Source organism: Fukomys damarensis, unplaced genomic scaffold (genome assembly GCF_012274545.1).
Source record: "Fukomys damarensis isolate Sample0158 unplaced genomic scaffold, DMR_v1.0_HiC HiC_scaffold_32, whole genome shotgun sequence".
NCBI lineage: Eukaryota > Metazoa > Chordata > Mammalia > Rodentia > Bathyergidae > Fukomys > Fukomys damarensis.
In genome coordinates this window covers 9,226,449-9,246,332 of record NW_022900944.1, presented here as the reverse complement: position 1 = coordinate 9,246,332, position 19,884 = coordinate 9,226,449, and the positions used below count along the sequence as shown (strand labels likewise).

Below are 19,884 nucleotides of genomic sequence, written 5' to 3'. Positions count from 1 at the left end.
GGCTCCGCGGGGTTGGGGTGGGGGGGGGGTCCTTCCAGAGCCTCCCACCCTGCCCCTGGGCTGGCGTGGGAGCGCGGGGTGCGGGACCCACGCCTTCGGGTGTCTCTCCCTCAGGGTGGCCAATTCCATTCGGAGGGTCTTCATCGCAGAAGTGCCCATCATAGGTAAGACGCCCTTCTCCCTCACAGATTCTTACGCCCCAGTCCCTACCTCCACCTTAGGGCTCCTTGCCTTGCGTCCTTGGTTGGGTCTCGGGGTGGCGGTGCTGAGAAGCCTGCATGCTGGAGACTTGATTAGACCCGATACTGCTGGCGCAGTGGCCTCTGCCGGCTTCCCAGGCTCCCAAGGGCCACTTGTGTCCCTCCTTACACGGTTTGTGCTTTCTGAGGAGCGGTGGGTTCAGACCTGGGTTGACTTGGGTCCCATAGTTTCACTTAATGGCTGTGTGGAAACAGGATAAAATAACAGGGCGTGTGGGTGATGGTGAGGATTTAAGTGAGCTCATCTGTATTACATGCTTTGTGTTTAGTGAGTGTTCAGTACTAATGAATCTCTGTTCCATTTCACGAATGGGACATCTGAGTGCCAGGCATGGTGCTGAGCACTGGGAGTGCACTGCTGTGTAGAACAGGGGTTTAGCCCTGGTGGAACTCACAGTGAAGCTGCAGGAGAAAGATGAATCCATAGACAAAGTGACACAAGTAAACTTTGAGCAGGACGGGAGAAGCATAGCCACAAGGCACTTGGTGCCTAGCCCAGTGCAAACCTGTTTCCAGTCTGGTTCTAGCCACTCTGCTCCAAGTGTTTTACACATCGACTGTACTTGTATAAGTCTACAAGTGTGTTCCAAGTGTCAGCTCAGAGAGTTGGGTTAGGCAAAGGAAATGCAAGTCATAGCTGCCGTGTCAAGTTTTCAGACTTCTAAGAAAATAAGCAGGCCGAATGGTTAGTGATCAAGAGAACGTTGTACTTCCCACCACCCCAGTCACATCTTCAGCTCGGCTTGGTGTGCTGGTCCTCCCTTTGCCAAATCTCTGTGTGCCTCAAGGCCTTAGTTCCATCGTGAGTAAAGTGGTGCAGCCCTGACAGCCTGAGTCTAAATGCCACTTTTCTCACAAATTCATGTCTGAAGATGATGTTGAGCACCCACTCTAGGAACGCAACGGCATCTCATGACCCTGCCCGGGGAATTTTCAAAGCTTGAGGTAGAGAGGAGAGAGACATAACATACACAAATAAGATGCGAAGCAAACTACAACGGGTGTCTTAAAGGAAGTCTGGACAGAGTTGTGTGAGGGAGGAGTTCAAAGGGAGGGAGTGATCACATCTACATCATGGAGAGTAGACAGGACTTCATTTTTAGGGGCTTAGAGGGTATTAACCATGCGGGGGCAGGGGAAGAGTAAAGAGGTGGAATAGATTGGGTCACAGCCTTTGCCCAGACTGAGGAAGAATAGCAGGACAAAGTACTGGAAGTTGGCGGTTGTGCCGCCATGCCACTAATTTCTGAATGTCATTGTTTACATGAAGATGTTTATTATGAATGGATAAATGTGTGTTTAAGTCAAGCATGTGGAAGAGTACAGTACTTGCTGTCCCAGCACATTGCTGGTGGGGAATGGGTTTTATATTAGTACGACTGGCCCCCTCTAGGAATTCAGTAAACATCTATTATGGAATGGTAATGAAGCTCGAAATTGGGCGATGTAGTCATTATGTCACAAAATGAGAGAGAATGCTGAGCGTGGCAGCACAAGGCAGTAATCCCAGCACTATAGGAAGCTGAGGCAGGAAGATCACAAATTAAAGCCCAGCCTGGACAACTTAGTGACTTAGTGAGACCTTGTCTTAGATAGGTAGATGTATACATTCTTATCATGAGTCTGTGTTACTCAGTGCCCAAGTAGTTTTTATTAGGTTGGCATTGTCTCAGGTAGCACATGTTTATTTATGTATTTGGTACCTGGGATTGAACTCAGGACCTTGAGCTTTCGAGGCAGGTGCGGTGCCACTGAGCTAAATTCCTGGCTCAGATAACACATTTCAATGCTTCCAGAAATATTCAGCTCAAAGGTATATGTCCCCACTCCTGTGATTCCCTCAATATTTCTCTGTGTGGTACAGGGAACCCTCTGCAATAAATTCACTTGGGCAGCAAGGAGAGCTGCTGTGTATGGCTGTGTGGTTGTTAAAATGTAGGTTTCTGGGGTCCATTGTAGCACAGTGAAATCAGAGCCTCCAGCAGCCTGGCCACCTCATCTGCCCTTCCCCTGAGAGCACTGCTGTAAGTCTTTAGGTGAATTTGATGGTTAAACCACTTGTGTGTGTCTCTGCTTCCTTCACTCGCAGCCATCGACTGGGTTCAGATTGATGCCAATTCCTCAGTCCTTCATGATGAGTTCATCGCACACAGGCTTGGTGAGTGCTGGTGTTCTGGTGTTGGGAGGTTGAAGGGAGGGTACTGTGCCTAGGCCTCCCTCCCCCTCCCTCCCTCCTTCCCTGCTCCCAAAGGGATTTGTGGGTTCATAGCTTGGCTTGGCTATTGGGACTTTGCTAAAGAGCTTTTCTTTGTCTCACAGGGTTAATTCCCCTCACTAGTGATGACATTGTGGACAAACTGCAGTACTCCCGGGTATGTGTGGTTGGTGGGTGGACCTTGTGGGTGGGGAGAGACTTCACTTTTCGAGTTTTTTCCTGACATTTTGTTTCTGGTTTGGACTGTGTTGTAGTTTAGGAAGGCAGTGTGGAACTGTCTGGGCCCTGACTCAGGCCTAGGTCCTTGGTTCTTAAGGCACTTCAGATTGATGAGGCGTAAAGGCATCTCGTTAGCCAGCCATACAAGAGGGGGCATCTACCTGAATGTCCATTTACACTGGTGGTGGGCTCTTCTTTCTAGAGTATCTGTTCCAGCAACATGAGACTGGCAGGCTGATAGGAATCAGCAGCACGTTGGGGTTAGTGGGGACAAGGAGCAGAGGGAGTGGAAACTCCACTAGAGCAGCAGCCGAAGGACTTAAGTATGGGTGCCTGTCAGATCCATGCCTCTTCTGGTGGTGGGGGCGCTCTGGAAGCATGGCCACTCTTTACTGTCCTTTGGGTTGGTTTTGCTTTCTCTGATGGTGTATTAACAGAATGTGGGAGAGGATTAGGTTAACTTCATCTTTTACTGGGGCTGCAATAGATAACAGCTCAGACTATGCCCTATTGATGGCTCTGGGTGAAACTAAATCAGCCCTTTTTCTGATATTCCCCAGGGCATGTCATCTGTGTAGTCGCTGACTTGATATGTCTTCTAAATACATATGTAGGTTTTGTTTTTGTTTTCATTTTGAGAAATAACTGAACCACACAGAAAACGTGGAGCTAATATAACAAACTTCACCTAACTAGTTGTTGCATTTTGTCATTTTGCTATATTTGTTTTACATCTCTAGTGCCTGCCCAAGACTGGGCTTGAATCCAGAGCCTCAAGCTTGTTTAACAAGTTCTGTACCACTGAGCCACAATTGCAGCCCAAGATTTTTGTTTCTAAGAAATAAAGCTTAACAGTACTCTAGGTGATGGAGGCAGGAAGCTTGCAAGTTTGAGCACAGCCTGAACAATTTAGCAACTTAATGAGACCCTGTCTCAGAATATTTAAAAAGGGTTCTGATATAGTTCATTGCAAAGGCTCTGGTTTCAGTCTCTAGTAAAAAAAAATAAAACAACAACAACAACAAAAAGCCCCACATATTGGTGGGGACAATTGTACAATCAATTGAGAACAGTTTGGTTTCCAGCTGTACAACCTAACAATTCCTTCTGTTAAATTATTTCTAATATACTTACTGAACAAGGATGGTGTGGTTTTTTTGTTTGTTTGTTTTTGTTTGTTTTGTTTTTGGGGGTTTTTTTTTGGTACTGGGGATCGAACTTGGGTCCTTGTGCTTGGAGGCAGGTGCTGGAACCACTAAGCTAAATCCCCAGCCCAGGATGGTGTGTTTTTTCCCTGAGAAACTATAGAAAGTTAAAAACCAGAATAAACACTCATTTACTCTCCTGTGTAGTTACCAATTGTTAATATGTTGCTACATTGGAATTGTTTTTTACATGTGGTATAATTTTTGCTGAACTATTCAAAAGTAAGTTTCAGAATCCTGACCCTTCTTTTTTCAGTATTTTAATGAACATCATCTAAGAATATTTTCCCACATAGCCACCCTCTTATACGTAAGAACATTAGCATTAATTTGTAATATCTATATTTAGTCCACATCCAGGTTTTTCTAGTGTCTCCAAAATTCTTCTCTTATTTTGTGTTTGTGGGAGTGTAGTGCAACCTAGTTTCTCTTGGTTCTTCGAGGTCTTCATAGTCTTCGTAGTTGGTAGTCAGAGCACTGTAGTATATTTTCATCTTGAATAGACTCCTCTTTTCAGCACACTATTTATAGATTACTTTTTTTGGTTACTTTTTGTTTGTTTGAGGTTTGTTTTTTGGTATCAGGGGTCAAACTCTGGACCTTGCGCTTTTGAGGTAGGCGGCTGAACAGGGGAACTGCGGAACTACTGAGCTAAATCCCCGGCCCTAGTACCTTTCTATATTTTAACTTTCTTATATTTTGATTCTTCCTTTTCTGTGTCTTAAGAGGTTGCCCTCCTGTCCCACCCTGGTAAGACTGCAGATACCCAAGTGTGGCCCACAATTGCGTCTTCTCTCTCATCTTTACATGTGAATAGGTTGAGGTTTCCTTACTAGTGTGAGGGAGAAAGCAGTCTTTATGATTACATCCACATAGCTCTTCTTGCCTAAAGTTAAATTGCCACAGAGACCCTATCATGGCAGTAGTTTGTTTCTAGAGTCAGTTGGTACAGCCAGACGTGGTGGCTCACACCTGTAATCCTAGCATTCAGGAGGCAGAGGCAGGGGGATCGCTGTGAGTTCGAGGCCAGTCTGGGGTACATAGTACGTTAAAGGCCAGCCTGAACTACATAATAAGACCATGTCTCATCATTTTAAAAAAACAAAAAAATTTTTTTAAAGAACCAGTTGGTAGTCTAGAGAGCTCAGTGATAGAGCACTTACCAGGCACGCAAGAAGCCCTGGGTTCTGACTTGGTAATGCCAAAAACCAAACCAATTGTTTAAAGAATGGCAAATGTTGATAATTGTGGCAGCTTCGTAATGGTCATGTAGTAGCAATATATTACATACCCTTCTATTTTTCTGCATATATGAAGTTTTCCATAAAAAAGGTTTTTAAAGAAGTCAGTATTCTAGAATTTAAAAGTTCCTTTTTTAAGTTCTTCCTCATCTTGGTTTATTTTATTTTTGGCTTTTTGAGCCAGGGTCTTGCTGTTGTTCAGGCTGGCCTTGAATTCATTGCGATCCTCCTCCCTCAGCCTCCTGAGTGCTGGGATTAAAGTAATGTACCACCATGCCCGGCGTGCTCTCTCGCTCTCTGTATATTTGGGGGTGGTACAATAATCACACTCGGGACCTTGTGCTTATGAAGCAGGTGTGGCATCACTGAGAAAAATCCAGCCCTCTACAGCTATATTTTAATGAGGCATATCTCTCCCAAGGTCATCTCCTTAGCCCATGGTCCATAATGACCCTCTCTGGTCATAGCCTTGGTCCTGAAGAAGGGGACTCCAAGGCCAGAGAGAATGGCAGTGCATCTCCTGGGTGTTATGGCAGCCAGCCAGTGAGTGAGAAGGGGACGTGGGTGTCAGCGTGTGTGTAGTTTGTCTCTCTGCTTGAGTGGCCCATAAGAATGGTGTTCCAGGTTGTCACAGCCCACAAGAGCCTGGGGACTACGGTCAGGCTGTCTTTACAGATGATGAACTGAAAAGGGACTGGCTACTAGACACAGGTTGGTTGCAGTTCCTCACCTCCTCATGTACTCCTTCCTGTTTCCCCGGTGCCTCAGGACTGCACCTGTGAAGAGTTCTGCCCTGAATGCTCAGTAGAGTTCACACTTGACGTGCGGTGCAACGAAGACCAGACACGGCATGTCACCTCTCGAGACCTCATTTCCAACAGCCCCCGAGTCATTCCGGTCAGTGTCTGGGTACCCTCCCTCCCCAGGGCCTGTGTGCTGCCCCTTATGGCTCCCAGTGGGCCTGGTGGCTGGAGTGAATCCTCATGAGATGTTGGCCTTCTCTAACCTGCCACCTAAAGGTGCTGATCCTGGATTCTTGGGTCGAGCAGCTTTGGTGCTGTGTGTCCTGTCACCCAGCAAACCCTTTTGAAGGCCTGTTGACTGAGAAGGCTGTCAGTAGCCTGCCCTGGAGCACCTCCGCTACCTCCTCTTGAGCATCCTTCCCCTGGCTTGACACGTTGCAGGGTGGAGGCACTGGGAGATGGGTGCAAAAGAGGTGACCGGGGAGGGGAGAGGCTAATAAATTCTTCTGTTTGGGCTACAGGTGACATCCCGGAACCGAGACAACGACCCCAATGATTATGTGGAGCAAGATGGTAAGGGGCTGGGGCAGATGTGCAGATGTCTTCCTGAGTTGTGGCTGCACACGCCTGAGGGACACACAGACCAAACAGCCTCGTGCTGCCGGGTCTCCTAATGTGGCTCTAGACCTGTTTTTCCAGATGTGTGGTCTTCGGAGCCCTCCAGGTCAGAAGGTGGAGAGCTGGGCCCCTCTTTCCCTCTCCTGACTCGCACTTCTACCTGCCTGCAGACATCCTCATTGTCAAGCTGAGAAAAGGCCAGGAACTGAGACTTCGAGCCTATGCTAAAAAGGGCTTTGGCAAGGAGCATGCCAAGTGGAACCCAACTGCAGGGGTGGCTTTTGAATATGACCCAGACAATGCCCTGAGGCACACTGTATACCCGAAGCCCGAGGAATGGTAGGTCCCATCTCTGGTGGGTCTGGGTTGGAAAGGGCTGCTAGTGCATGAGGTGGGGCACTCTGAATTGCAGGGCCCTGAAAGCAGCAGTGACCATGTGCTGACCTGTGTTTGCCCTCAGGCCAAAAAGTGAGTACTCAGAGCTGGATGAGGATGAGTCACAGGCTCCCTATGACCCCAATGGCAAGCCAGAGAGGTAAGACCCTGGTCCATGCAGGAGGATGGCAGTGTGAGAATGTAGAGTTTGTATGCAGGCTGAGTCAGTCAGCTCCTCGTGTCCCAGTTCTCATCCACCAGCTACCAAACCAACCTGTGGTGTGCGCCCACCCCAGGCCAGTGATCATTTCCCTTTTGTTCACCATGAGAAGGAAGGGCCGTCCAGCGACCCAACCTGTTCCTGTTCTGCTCTTGAGCTGCCAGAGAAAAGTCTTAGGTCCTAGCTTCGGTCCCACAATGAAGAATGTGAAGGGATGTACCAGGGAAAGGCTGCTAGTTAGAAGTCCCCTGTGTGGATCATCTGCATACAGAATTGTTTTAGGATTTTCACAGTACCTGTTTGAAGTACCTGTGTCCTTGAGGACCTGCAAAGTGGTTTGGACCACTGTGCATAGGCGGTTTTAGATGAAAGGTCTACCCTGCGCTAAGGTCAGGCTCCTTGTGGGAGTGAAGACAAGACCCAGGGCCGGGAAGTGTGGGCTGGGCTCTCACCACATTCCTACCTCCTAGGTTTTACTACAATGTGGAGTCCTGTGGCTCTCTGCGCCCTGAAACCATTGTCCTCTCCGCCCTCTCTGGATTGAAGAAGAAGTTGAGTGATTTACAGACTCAGTTAAGCCATGAGATCCAGAGCGATGTTCTGACCATAAATTAATTGAAGCTCACCTGTTTCAGCACAGTGGGAAAGTCATGGCAGCAGCTGGACTTCAGGTCTCTTTTGAGGCCTTCTGTTTTCTGGGCTCTGGACTGCTGCTGCTCAAGCTTCACAACAGGTCACCAGGACCAGCTAGCCAGTGGTTGCAGATAGATTACCAGGGATGCCGCTGGTGTTTAGGCAGAGCCGATTTTTACTAGACATTTAGCATCCTGGGTCCTGCCAAGGTTGTGCTTCCCAGAACCCAAAGGATCCCTTCCATCCTGTTTCCCAGCACACCAGTAGGGGGCTGTCCTGCTTCCTTGTTGAGAACCACTGGGTGTTTCTCCTGGTCATTCCAGCTCTTTAAAGCCTTTCTGTCCAAAAGTTTTCACAGTTATATATTCGGTTGCTGGTGTTAGGACTGAGTGCTGGAAACTGTATCCAGGCAGCCTGTAAGCCCTTTGATCCTTCCCCCAGGGCCAACCTACTGGCACTTCAAATTCCTAGTTGTCCCTAATTCAGGAAGTAACTTTGGGAGTAACATTCAGCCATGGCTGTCTCCTGCCCACACAAATAAAGATGCTGTTAATCTCTACCCACCAGTTGCGAACTCCTTCCCTGCCAGCAGCCTGATCATTTTGTTTAGTGGTGGGGGATGGGCAGGGGCAAAGGCCCCCTCCACACATTTTTTCCTAATGCAGGTTCTGGTCCTGCACAGTCTCCAGGTAGGAGCATACTCAAAGTGGTTAGTAAAGCAGCATGGAGAAAAGCGGAGATAAATACAGAAAGGAAGGGATATTGATTAACAATAGCCATCTTTTTAAAAGTTTTTATTTTTGGCAATAAAGAGCACAACATAATCTCCTTCATGCGTCATCGTGCCACTAGCTGAGCCAGCCAGCTCTGCCTCCCTCCCCAAGGCTTTTGGACCCCAGCTCCCTTGCACACTGGCTTCCTCTGGGTGGTCATTCCCTGGGTCACATTCAGAGCTGAGCTGGCTATGCCACCACCCTGGATCTAGGGCTCCTTTGGGAGGGGCCTCTTGCTTTGTCATCATCCTGCCACAAATGTGAACAGTGGTTATTTACAAGAAAGTGTTCCCACAAATCAGAACCCTAAAATATTAAAAAACAATAAACAAAAACCCACACAACCAAAGGTTTGATGTGAATAGAAAGATAGCCCTTCTGCACGGTAGTCAATAAATACCAGCACTAGAAAATCAATTGCTTTAATTGCATTTCAGCAGGGAGCCTCAGCACCATGTGGGGAGCAGGGATGGGAAGGTCTTGGTTCTGAGTGCTCTAGCATAGGGCGGCCAAGCTCAGGGTGGAGGGGCTCCCCTGCTGGGGCAGCATCCACCCTTGGTCAGTGAGAGGGGGCAGCAGGGGTGCTCCCCACAGCAGTCCTGCTGCAGCCTTCCCGCCTGGCCCCCCATCCTGCACCCAACTGAGGTAATGGTACCCCCCACCCCAAGGGCATCTTCATAACCTGCTAAGCAGGAAGCAGCCTGTGCAGAAAGTACATTTTAAACCAGATTTTCACCTGAGGCATCAACCAGATGTCGCCTCTGCTTAGAACTCCAAGTGGCACGGGGGAAGTTTGCATCCTTCCTGTGTCACTCCAGGCCCAAAGAATTGAGAAGTTACCTCCTGTCTTGGGCCCTGGGCTGCTTGGGAAAAGCTAGCAGGCACGCCAGCCTTGAGTTCTGATTGTCTCCCTCCACTAGTCCTGGCAGTTCAGGCAGGTCCTGGCAGCAGGAGGGCTGTACAACAGGGCAGGGAAACAGCTGCCCTCATACTCCAAAACCACCTGACCGCGACCATGGTTTGGTCATGGGATTAAAAATGTGTCTTGTGTTGGTAGGAGGGATAGGGGGAATCTCAGTATATAGAGTATGTCATAAGCCATATATATTAAAATCATGAACAGTATATAGTCCCACAGTAGCTCAGCCCCTCACATGCTCAGGTGGGTGGCCAGCCCTTTGCCTTGGTCCAGCCACATCCTTGGGGGCAAGGAGGGAACAGCTGCCTCCCTTTCTCCAGGCCCTTGGCCAACAGCCCTTGAGGCTGTCCATAGGACACTGCAGTCAGCTTTGCAACAGGTGGCCCCAGCAGTCATTGGTGCCCAGCAGCCCTCCTGTCACTGGGAAGGGGTCTTGGCCTCGCTGCTGTCCCCCTGGCTGGGCTTTGGCTTTAGCAAGATGAATCTGTTGAGGAGATCTGTTTCTGAGCTGGCCTGGGCTGCCCCATACCCCTCACCTGTGGGCAGAGAAGGTGATTGGGGCTCAAGTCAGGTCCATTGTCAAAAGACCCCTGCCCAGTAGGCCTGGTCCTCCGTAGGTGTGGGGCAGAGCAGCGACTCACCGGCATAGCTGGAGGCTTCAGCAATGTTCTGGGAACCTGTGATGTGGTGCCAGTAGGCACTGCGGGGTAGCATGGTAGTGGGTGTGCAGGGATACGAGTAATGCTCAGTGCCCTTGTTCAGTAGCTGTGGGGCAGAGAAGGAGTCCTTCCTATTAGTTCTAGGGGTATGGCTGACAGTCCCTGAGCACTAGCTCAGGACTGTCTGCCTCAGTCTGGCATGGTGGCACATGCCTGTAGTCCCAGAAATTGGGAAGCTGAGGCAGGATTCTGGGTTTGAGGCCAGCCCGGGCTACAGAACAAGACTGTTTTTCCCCCACCGCCGTAAAAGGCCTGCCTGCCTCCACTGTACACGCTGGCTAGAGAATTGGCTAGGAGGTCCCAGGCCTGCCCACCCTGCCTCCCCTGGACCCTGGACTTGTGTCCACTGGCCTCACCCTCACATTCTTCTCCATCTCCAGCAGGACCCGCTTGTGCTGCTCAGCGATGGCCAGGGTGGCACTGTGTACCCGCTGGTAAATCTGTTCCCCTTCCTGTGTCTGAAAGGTGTAGAGTCCTTCCCCAGCATCACACATCCTGAGGACACAGCAAGGAGGGCAAGGTGATGGGGACCCCACCACACTACATGTGCCTGGCTCTGTTGCACCCAGGCCATCCGGGGCATGGGCAGGGCTGGGAGCCTGACCACCAGTGCACATGCAGTGAGCACGTCCACGTGCCTGGCAGAGGTCAGTGTGCTTCACAGGAATTAACCCACAACCACCATCCTCTGGTCTCCACATAATTAACAGATCCCTTGTTATGTTTTCTTGAGTCATTTTACAGATGAGAAAACCGAAGCACATAGAAGCTGAGTAACTCAGCCAAGATTGTACAGAGGATTAAAAGTTACGTGGGTCTCACTATGCAGTTCAGGCTGGCCTTGAACTCACTGAGTAGTTCAGGCTGGTCTTGAGCTTGCAGTGATCCTCCTGCTTCAGCCTTCAAGTGCTGGGATTACAGGTGTGCGCCACCATTCCTGGTTTACAGAGAGTACTCAAGTTCCAGTCAGGAACCATCCTCACCATAATTTTCTCAGTACTTTAATCTCCAGGGCCAGTGCCTGATTTAAGCCCTTAGGCCTTTGGTAAACAGCACTACGTGATGGGTCTGCCCTGGGCAAATTACTTCTCTGAGCCTTGATTTCTTCCTCTGTAAAACCAGAAAGCTTACCCTCTTGAGACTGCTGTCCTGCTAACTGAACTAGCACTGTGCCTGACAGAGTGTATGACCATTCAGGGACAAGGTGGGGAGGCAAGAGGGTCTTACCGGCCCGCCTCAAAGGTAAAGCGTGTGGCATCCCGGCCATAGCGGCGCAAGGAGCAGAGAGGCCACGAGACAAGCTTGACGCGCGGGTTGTGTATGTCCCAGAGGTAGATGTTCTCGTGGGTGATCTGCAGCTTGCATTCGCCGTACACGTCCAGGTTGGGACAGGGCAGCAGGAAGACATTGAAGCGATCTGGAGCAGGAGGGGACAGGTGGGCGTGGGGCAGCAGAGAGGGAAACCCCCGCCTCCTCCCCTCCCTTCCCTGCCCCAGGACCAGGGCCAGGCCTCACCTGTCTGCTCACACTGCACCCCAGGGGCCAGGAGGTCAGGCTCCCCCAAACTGATGTCGTTGAGCCGTGACCCCAGACATTCCACAGACAGTGTCTTGTACCACTCTTCCGCCTCCAGCTCTAGAGAAAATGGGTCCTCATCTTGCTGCCAGCTCAGGGTGGCCAGGAGCCCTCCCATCCACCTCAGACCAAGTCATCCACCACACAAGGCAGGGAGGGCAAGGCCATGATGCTTGCCTGCCCTCAGTCCAGGGCAGCTCCCTCAAGGGCATCCCACTGCACCCTACATCACCCTCCCTGGCCAGGGCCAGTCCTGCTCTGCCTCTTCCTGGCTGGGCCATTGACCGTGACCAGGACAGGGAGATCACATAGAGGCTTGCAGCCCCGAGGCCTCACCTGAGTCGCAGGTGAAGGTGCGTGCAGAGTCATCTGTGAATATGATGGCCACCGCCTGCCGCTTGGTCTCCTTGGGGAGCCGCGTGACACACTTGACATTGCTGATCTCAGTCACCTGGGGTGGCATCCACAAGGGACTAAGACAGGCTGGCGCAACTCTGCCTCCCCAGAGCTCTGCCACCCCCAGGAGGTGCTCTTGGACCTCAGGACTCAGCAAATCATCTTTGCTCACAGGGTGGGGAAGCTAGGGCCCAGGTCCCCTAACCTTAGGGCAGCCTCGGAGGCACACGGACTTCTCATCTGGGTACTTCTCTAGCCGCTGGGGCCCCTTGCTGGAAGACTTCCGGAACACCAGCCAGCATCTCCGGTAGATCTGTGGAGCAAGATGACAGTGGATCAGGCCTCCTGGACCCTCCCCTCCTCTCCAGGGAGCCATGCAGTTACACCTGTCTGCCACAGGGGGCAGTGCCACACAGCCCTCCCTGGAGCCCCAACTACCTGGGGACAAGAAGTAAGTGTAACTTTGCCTCCCTGAACCATGAAGGTAGTCGTACTGTGTTGCCTCAGAAAGCCTGTTCCAGATCATCACATCCTTATTTTCTGGATTAGCACTCTTTGATCCCTGGCTCTTTCCAGAGGCCAGTTCTGTTACTGTCCCCATTTTATAGATGGGGAAAGTGAAGCACAGGAAGTTAAAGTAACAGCTCATAAAGGAGGAGCTGATACTTAAAGCAGGCTGTTGTGATCCAGGGCCAACATGCATAGCCCACTGCACAGGCTGTTCTGGCCAGGGCTCCAACAGCAGCAGCTACCACATTGAGAGTTTTTAAGGGGCGGCATAGAGGGACCCTGGCCCACAACCACCCTGTGATTATTGCAGTTCTGTTCTCCGTGACACACAAAATTCTTGGTAACATTTCCCTTATCCTCTTGCCAACTCTAGAGCATGAGGCCAGGGTTACTTGCCGTTCCCATGGGGACACCAGAGGTCCTCAGAGGTAAACAGGAAGAGCTAAGAACCAGGGTGCTCTCTAGACATTCCTTCTTGTCCCAACCACTGTCAACACTACGAGCCTCCCACCACCTATGTCCTCTAGAGCTTCTTGAACACGTCTAGGGGTCAGGAGAGAGGGTTGACCATTCCCTAGGGTTAAAGGTTCAGAGTATCCACAGACTCTCTTCTGGTCCAGCCTAGGACTGAGGATTAGCCACTCATGGCTCCAAAGCTTGGCCGGCCCCACCCTGGGCATTGCTGGTGCCACGCTCAGTGCAAAGAAGAGGATCCTGAGGTGTAGCCCAGAGCACAGCAGAGGAGGCAAGGGAACCTGGAGGCCGCAGCCCCAAAAACCCTGCCCCTCCTCTGCCACAGTACACCAGGGTGCCATGGACCTAGACCGTCCCCATCTCGTGAAGTCCCACAGAACTAGACTACTCCTGGCTCTGCTCCAGGACCCCCATGTCTGCCCTGCACCCCTCCCTGACCACAGCTTGGCCTCTGGATGGTCCACCTAGGCCACAGAAGCCCCCAGCTCCGAGCTGCAGAGTACCCCAAGGCAAATTCCCAGAATGCTCATTCATATCTTGCAGCCTGTTACAGATCTCTGCTGAACACATGAATGAGCATAAGAAGGGACAGTGGATGGATGGGCGGATGAGTGTGTGCAGCTGACCCAGATACATACCATGCAGGTTGGATCCAAAGCAGCCTGCAGTGGCAGGGGCACGAGCCTGGGGGCTTGAGGACCTCAGTTGCCTGGTTACAGTATACACACTCACACAGCCAGGGAGCCACGTGCTCAAGAGCCCTCCTTCCCACTTCTCCTAGGGCTTTGATCAGTGCTTTAGAAGCTCTCTGCCATGGCTCTGCTGGGGAGGGGGGCCTGGCAGGTAGGAGGGTGGGCTCCCATCTATGCGGCCCCTCCTCCACTTTGGGGCCGAGACAAGCACAGCACCCCTCACATCATAGGAAGCAAGGCTTAAGTCTGCAGAGGGCAGGTGGATTCCCTGGGTGGGAGTGAACCCCGGACCAGACCTGGTCACATCCCGCCACCCAGCCCCGCCTCTTGGCTGTACCCACCTGTCCACTTAGGGCCCCAGGAGTCCTTCTGATACTGAGCCCAAGCAGCTGCCCATGTGGCCAGTGCCTTCCTGGTAAGCTCTGCCCTGGAAAGGCCCCTGGGGACTTCCTAGGTACAGGCTACAGGAAGGAAGAGTGGGTCCCAGTCCCCTTGACCTCTCTGCTGGGGCCTCAGCCTCTGCCTTTGTTCTGGGCTCCAAGTCAGGGGGCTGAATCTCTGTCTCAGGGGAAGAGCAAAGCAGCTAGTGGCTGCCAAGGCCCAGTCTCCCCTAAGCTAGGTCCAGTCTGGGTTACAAATTCAAGTCCAGATAATACTCCAAACATACCACCAGCTCTGCTCTGCTGGGTGGATGGCCCACCTGATAGCAGTGAGATGCTGGCCTCTTCCCAGACACAATGCACTCCCACAGGGGCTCCAGGAGGGGCAAGACCCACCTCTTTCCAAGGCCAGCCCTGCCTGCCTGGTATCTAGGAGGGAAGCCAGGCGTCAGAATCCTGAGTCTCCCCTCCTTGTCCTCCACCCAGTTCAGGCTGAGCCAAGAAGCCTTGAGCAGTCTGATCCCACTCCCACCCCACCAAGGCAGTGGGGGAGGGGATAAAGGAAGGATAGGAGTCTGGATGAAGCACAACTTGGGCAATTCTGGTTCCAGTTCTTTTCTTCCTGCTGGGGAGGGGGCACTGTCAGCCCCCTCACTGGAGGCAGAAGGCGGATAGGCAGGGAGTAGAGGAAGCTTTTGGACACCCTACCATGATGGTGAAGTGGGTCCCGGGGGCATACTCATGCCTTCTGGGGGACCTTCCCCAGCTGGGGGTACAACGTCCTCTGAAGCTCATCTCTGTAGCCCTGCAAACCTCAGCCCAGGGCCAACGAGGCATGGGGCCACCCACCTACAACTTGGAGCACAGTGGCCTGTCCCAGAGAAACAGAAAAGGGCCACTCTGCCCGAAGTTCTCATCTACAGACCACATAAGTATTGGTTTTGGCCCCTGGCGCCCCATTCCCCCCACCCCCCACGTTTCTGCTTCGCAAACATTTCTTTAACACCAAACACAACAACAAAAAATACAATAAATATGCACGTTCAGAAAGCAGTGGGAAGCAGGAAGATGAGGTACTTTAAAGAAAAGAGGCCAGGAAAGGTGAGGAAGGAGAAGCAGGAGGCCCCAGGAAGTGGAGAAGCCGGTGTCAGCTCAGACAGCCCAGTGTCTCCAGCAGTTCCCGCTGCTGCTGTGGTGTTAACTTCAACAATAGCGGTGGAGCAGTGCCCCTCAGACACACTGCTGGCCCAGCAGCTGGGATGCCAGCCAGCCAGCCCTGCTGGGTGGGGGCTGCAGCAGGCAGAGCCTGGCTGGCACATGCCAGGTGGCCCACGGTAAGAAGACTAGAGACCACAAACGCGTGATGCCGATCCACCAGCGGACAGCACACACTGCACACCATGCCTCCAGACCCGTCCTCAGCCAGTGTCCCTCAGCAGGGCCCCTGCAACGGTCACTCACCCCAAGCTTCCTGCTCTTCATCTTCACATAGCCTTGCTTGACGATGTCATTGAAATTGGTCGCCATGGTTGCCCCACTGTCTTGTCTTGGGGCGGGGCACCGGGATGGGCTGAGGCAGGGGAGGGATGCCCAGGTGGACTCGGTCTCTGACTCCTCTGATCACCTGTTCCAGATGTGCTCTGTCCGTAGTCTGTCCGTGTCTGTCGGGGCTGCTCCTCACCTCGCCCTCCTTAGCATTGTTCTAACAGTTCCTTCGCCTGACGCTTGCTGGAAACACAGATGACAGGGAGATTAGAGACAGTGACATCTTTCTCTTCCCCTCACTGTCTCGCTCTCTTTTTTCCTTCCTCTTCCCACACTCCTCCCTCCCGCCCTCCGCCCTTCTTCCTTCCCTTCTCTCCCCACCCCAGGGCGACAGAACCATTCAGGAAAACCGAGGTGGAGGCAGCAGCAGAGGAAAATGGTCCAGCCCAGTCCCCTCCCTCATGACTGGGGCTGGCAGTTAACCCCTTCCTGGGAGGCCCAGCTCCTGCTCCCTCTACAGAGGTGGGGGTGGAGGAAGGGAGGTGGCTGGAACCCAGGGCTAGGGACCAGGAGCTGCTGTCTTCAGTTCCTCTGCCCCTGGCCCTCTCTCCTGGAACTGCTCTGAGGCAGCCCCGAGGCCAATCTGCCAGCACAAAATCCCCTCCTGAGTACAGAAGTCCTGGGTAGGGGAAATGGGGAGGAGGGCCCAGGAGGTGGTCCAGGGTCTGGTGTCAAAGCAAACCCCTCACTTTGCCCTCTTGGCATCAGAAGATCCCAGATCCCCTGCCTCACCCCATCTTATACCTGGTCTCTCCAACACCCTAGGCCCACTCAGGCTCTGCTCAAGTGGCCCATGGAGCCCTCTGGCAGCTCCTCTGGGCGATGCTTCCTGGGTGGGAGGGCAGAGTCCAGCGGGGCGGGCCCCTAGATAAGCCTGAGGAATGTGCTGGGCTGGCTGGAGGTGACTGCTGTGGAAACAGACATTTCAGCCTGGCCCTGGCCCTGGCCTTGGGAAGACTGGGCCAATTTAAGAGTAGGGCTGGGTCCCAACAGGCCACTGGGTCTGGCCTGGCCAGACACTGCCTCCATGTTCTGAGCACGGGCGGGAGTTAATTACAGAGAAAAGTAACCTGGGCCCAGGGCCCAGGAAACAGCCCAGATGATACAGAAGACAGGTTGGGTGCCAAACAGAGCTCAACGTGGAATAGGAAATGGGGGTACCAACAGAGAGACTTTCAATCAAGCTGATCAACAGGCACAGACCCGTAGGAATCCTGGGAATGACCCAGTCTACCAACCTCATTTTACAGATGAGAAAAGAAAGATGCCCAGAGAGGGTAAGCCACAAGAATTAGGTCACACAGCCAGTCCAGGGCACAGCCAGGAAAGAATGAGACGTTCCAGGATGGGTGATACAGAACATCATCTTGCACCTCCAACTGCTTGCTACCAACTAAGCCTTCTCCGCAATCAAGCCTCAGTGGCAGGGCCATACCAACAACATGGCTTTTTGTGTTTTCAGAATCACTGGGTGGGAATTCAGTAGCACTCTGGGGGTCAGCTGAGTATCTGTGCTGCCAGGATGGGGCCCCAGTGCAAGCACACTGCAGCAGCTTGGAGTTAATTAATCTCCTGGAGGCCTGTCTGTTGAGTCTCTAACAAGGAACAGATGGGACACCACAGCGGGCACGAACAAACAAGGGGAAGGGCAGAGGGGTGGCGTTCCCCCATCCCCTGAAAAGCACTGAAAGCCCGGCGAGCACCCCTCCTGTCCACTCACTTCCAGTCCTGCCCACCCTGGGGCCACTGCCCCATCGCTGCTGAGCCATCACCACTAGTCTTTCCCATGCCTAGGCAGGGAGGGCCCACTATTCTGCAAGGGCCCCTCCACAGCACAGGATGTGAGGTGCCTGAACTGGGAGCCCCCAGCATAGATAGCAAAGTGGGGAGTCCAGCAGCCTCTCTCAACATTCTGGTCTCATCCCAGTCTGGCGTCTATGTGGCTGCTCCTTTAGAGTCAGTGTCTGCCCTGGGCCAGGCCACCACCAGCTCCTCACAGAGAGAGCCAGGCTGGGAGTTGCTCTGCTCCCCAGGGAGGGCAAGTACCTATGGGGAAAAGCGGAGAGTGGGTGTCTCAGGTGCCCATCAGGGGCGGGTGGGCCTTACCTGTCCACCTGCCTTGTGGGGCAGCCCCTCTGAGCTCTCCCTCCCTGGATTCTGCCTGGAGGCTTTAGCTCCAGAACAAACACTACTCGCTACTCACTGAGGCGAGCAACCAATGGCAGAGCTGCCTGGCTGGCTAGGCCTCCCTGCCTGGCAGCTCCAGCTTGGATCTTATCAGAGGGTTGGGACAGCCCTACCTGCACACCTTCTTACCATCACGTAGTCTATTTGTCTCCACCCCACAGCAAAGATCCTATCGGGCGGATTCTGTCCAGCAGCAGGATCACTTCCCATTACCTGCTGATCTGACCTCCCTCCCCCATGGGATTGTTATGGGCCACAGGAGTGCTCCCCAAAATCCCCAAATCACCACCACCCCAAACAGGTCCCATCCAAAGTGTGTGGCAAAGATAGACCAATACCTAACTGGCCAGAGAGGAAGGGGCGGGGGCGCATCTGAACAGCATGGTCTCTAGCCCTATAATGAGGAAAGTGGTGCTATGCCCTTGTACCACTGCCATCTGTTCTCTCCTGGTCCCCTGCCCAGCCTGTAACATGCCAAACTCCTCCTTAGAGTGCACAACACCATTCTCTCATGTGTTCTCAAGAGTCATTCTATCACTTCATTCAGGTCTCCGTTCAAAGGTCACCTCCTCCTAGAGGCCTTCCCTGACCACTCTGCCCCTGCTTTCAGGGCCAGAGGAGCCCTGATAGCTAACATACACACATCACTGCAGGATTTTCTTGTTCCTTCATCTGTGCATTTGTTACTTGGCCATGAAGAGACATCTAGAATGTTAGCTCCCTGATGGCCAGGCCTCCTCTATTGGGTTACAGCTCTGTCCCAGCTCCTAGAACATTGCCTAGTGCCAAGGAGGTGCTCAGTGTTTGAATAATTCACTCCTTATCCTTTCTCCCACCCCCACCAACATCCAGCCAGCCACCAGCCAGCTCCCACCTCCTGGGGTCCCATTGCTGGCCTTCATGGCCAGCAGAATTGTTGTTAGAGAATTAACTGGGCCCAAGACCCCACAGTTTTGTTCAAAGCCTCCTCGGGGGACAGTGAACTGCAGGCCCTATGTGCAGGCCTGGCAGCCCCACCTTAGCTGGAATTGTTGGGTAAAGTCATGCCCAGCCCATTGTCCTGCCTAAAAGTAATCGGCACTCAGGCACAAAGACAAGCAACGGAGTGAGAGGGAAACAGTTCCTGGGACACATCCCAGACAGGGGACAGGAACAGCTTAGCCTATACTGGCGCAACATCTCCCTGAGAAGGGCCAGGAAATAAAGTTCATGAAGCCCAGACCTAACTACTGTACAGGCAGCAAGCCAGAGCTGATGCCTAGCGCCCCGATGCCCTGCATTATCAGACCACACACCCAAGTTCTCCATCCCAGCGCCTGGCAACTGTCTTGCCCCAGCCCCTGCTCTGCCCACATCACTTAGGTGCCCAGCCTTGTCTCAAACCCCTTTAGCGGTGACAGAAAGCATTTAACTGTAACCAAAGCCCTGGAGAGAAGCTGGGCAGGACCTCCAGACCAAGGAGAAAGGTTTAAGGGCAGGAGGCAACTGGCCATGAGTATAAGCAGTGGGTAGAAAACCCCATCTGCAGGTGAGCCAGCAGGACTAGGAAAATAGTCTGTAGAGACTGGAGGCGTGGAGCCAGCAGGAATCCACTGGGGGAGCAGGAAACCGGGAGGTGGGGGCCCTTCTGGAGGGCAGGCCCAGGAGGGGGCATGGTCTGATTTTCTCCGATGTACCTGTGAGTGCAGCTGGGGTCAGATCCTAACCTGGGCTCCCCAGAGAGGAGAGCTGGGGGTGGAGTCAGCTCAGGGATAGTTTCCGAGCTGCGCCCTGGCTGGGGTCGGTTTCCGAGCCTCCTCCCCAAGTAGGAAAGTCCCTGGGTCGGAGTCCTAAGGTTTCAGAGGTGCCCGAGGGTGCCCTGGGGTGGCAGCGCTGAGAGTCCTGCAGGCTCGGCGCGGCCTAGGTCCCCCTCTCTACCACCAACCCCCACCATTTACCTGGGCGCCGAGGCCCGGGCCGGGGCGCTGGATCGGCGCGACCGCTGG

The 19,884-nt window shown here is 52.9% G+C and overlaps 2 protein-coding genes across 3 annotated transcripts in view; one reads left to right on the top strand and one right to left on the bottom strand.

Annotated features, from left to right (window-relative positions):
* The window catches only part of Polr2c (RNA polymerase II subunit C), an 8,834-nt gene extending 271 nt beyond the window's left edge, over positions 1-8,563 (top strand). Inside the window, exons 2-9 of the mRNA XM_010638888.3 lie at positions 109-164; positions 2,350-2,418; positions 2,580-2,632; positions 5,909-6,037; positions 6,405-6,456; positions 6,672-6,840; positions 6,962-7,036; positions 7,567-8,563. Of these exons, the coding sequence (XP_010637190.1) occupies positions 109-164; positions 2,350-2,418; positions 2,580-2,632; positions 5,909-6,037; positions 6,405-6,456; positions 6,672-6,840; positions 6,962-7,036; positions 7,567-7,711 (748 nt within the window). The 3' untranslated portion in view covers positions 7,712-8,563. The remainder of the gene's footprint in view (positions 1-108; positions 165-2,349; positions 2,419-2,579; positions 2,633-5,908; positions 6,038-6,404; positions 6,457-6,671; positions 6,841-6,961; positions 7,037-7,566) is intronic.
* Dok4 (docking protein 4) lies at positions 8,509-19,884 on the bottom strand. Of its 2 annotated transcripts, XM_010638889.1 has the most exons (9): positions 19,837-19,884; positions 15,629-15,895; positions 12,317-12,424; positions 12,052-12,166; positions 11,656-11,775; positions 11,368-11,557; positions 10,497-10,635; positions 10,063-10,186; positions 8,509-9,957 (listed from the first exon to the last, which is right to left on the bottom strand). In XM_010638889.1, exons 2-9 carry the CDS (start codon positions 15,692-15,694, stop codon positions 9,839-9,841), a joined length of 981 nt encoding a protein of 326 aa, XP_010637191.1. In that variant the 5' UTR covers positions 15,695-15,895; positions 19,837-19,884; the 3' UTR covers positions 8,509-9,838. The 2 variants fall into 2 exon arrangements, with proteins under 2 accessions (XP_010637191.1, XP_033613728.1); XM_033757837.1 differs by lacking the exon at positions 10,063-10,186.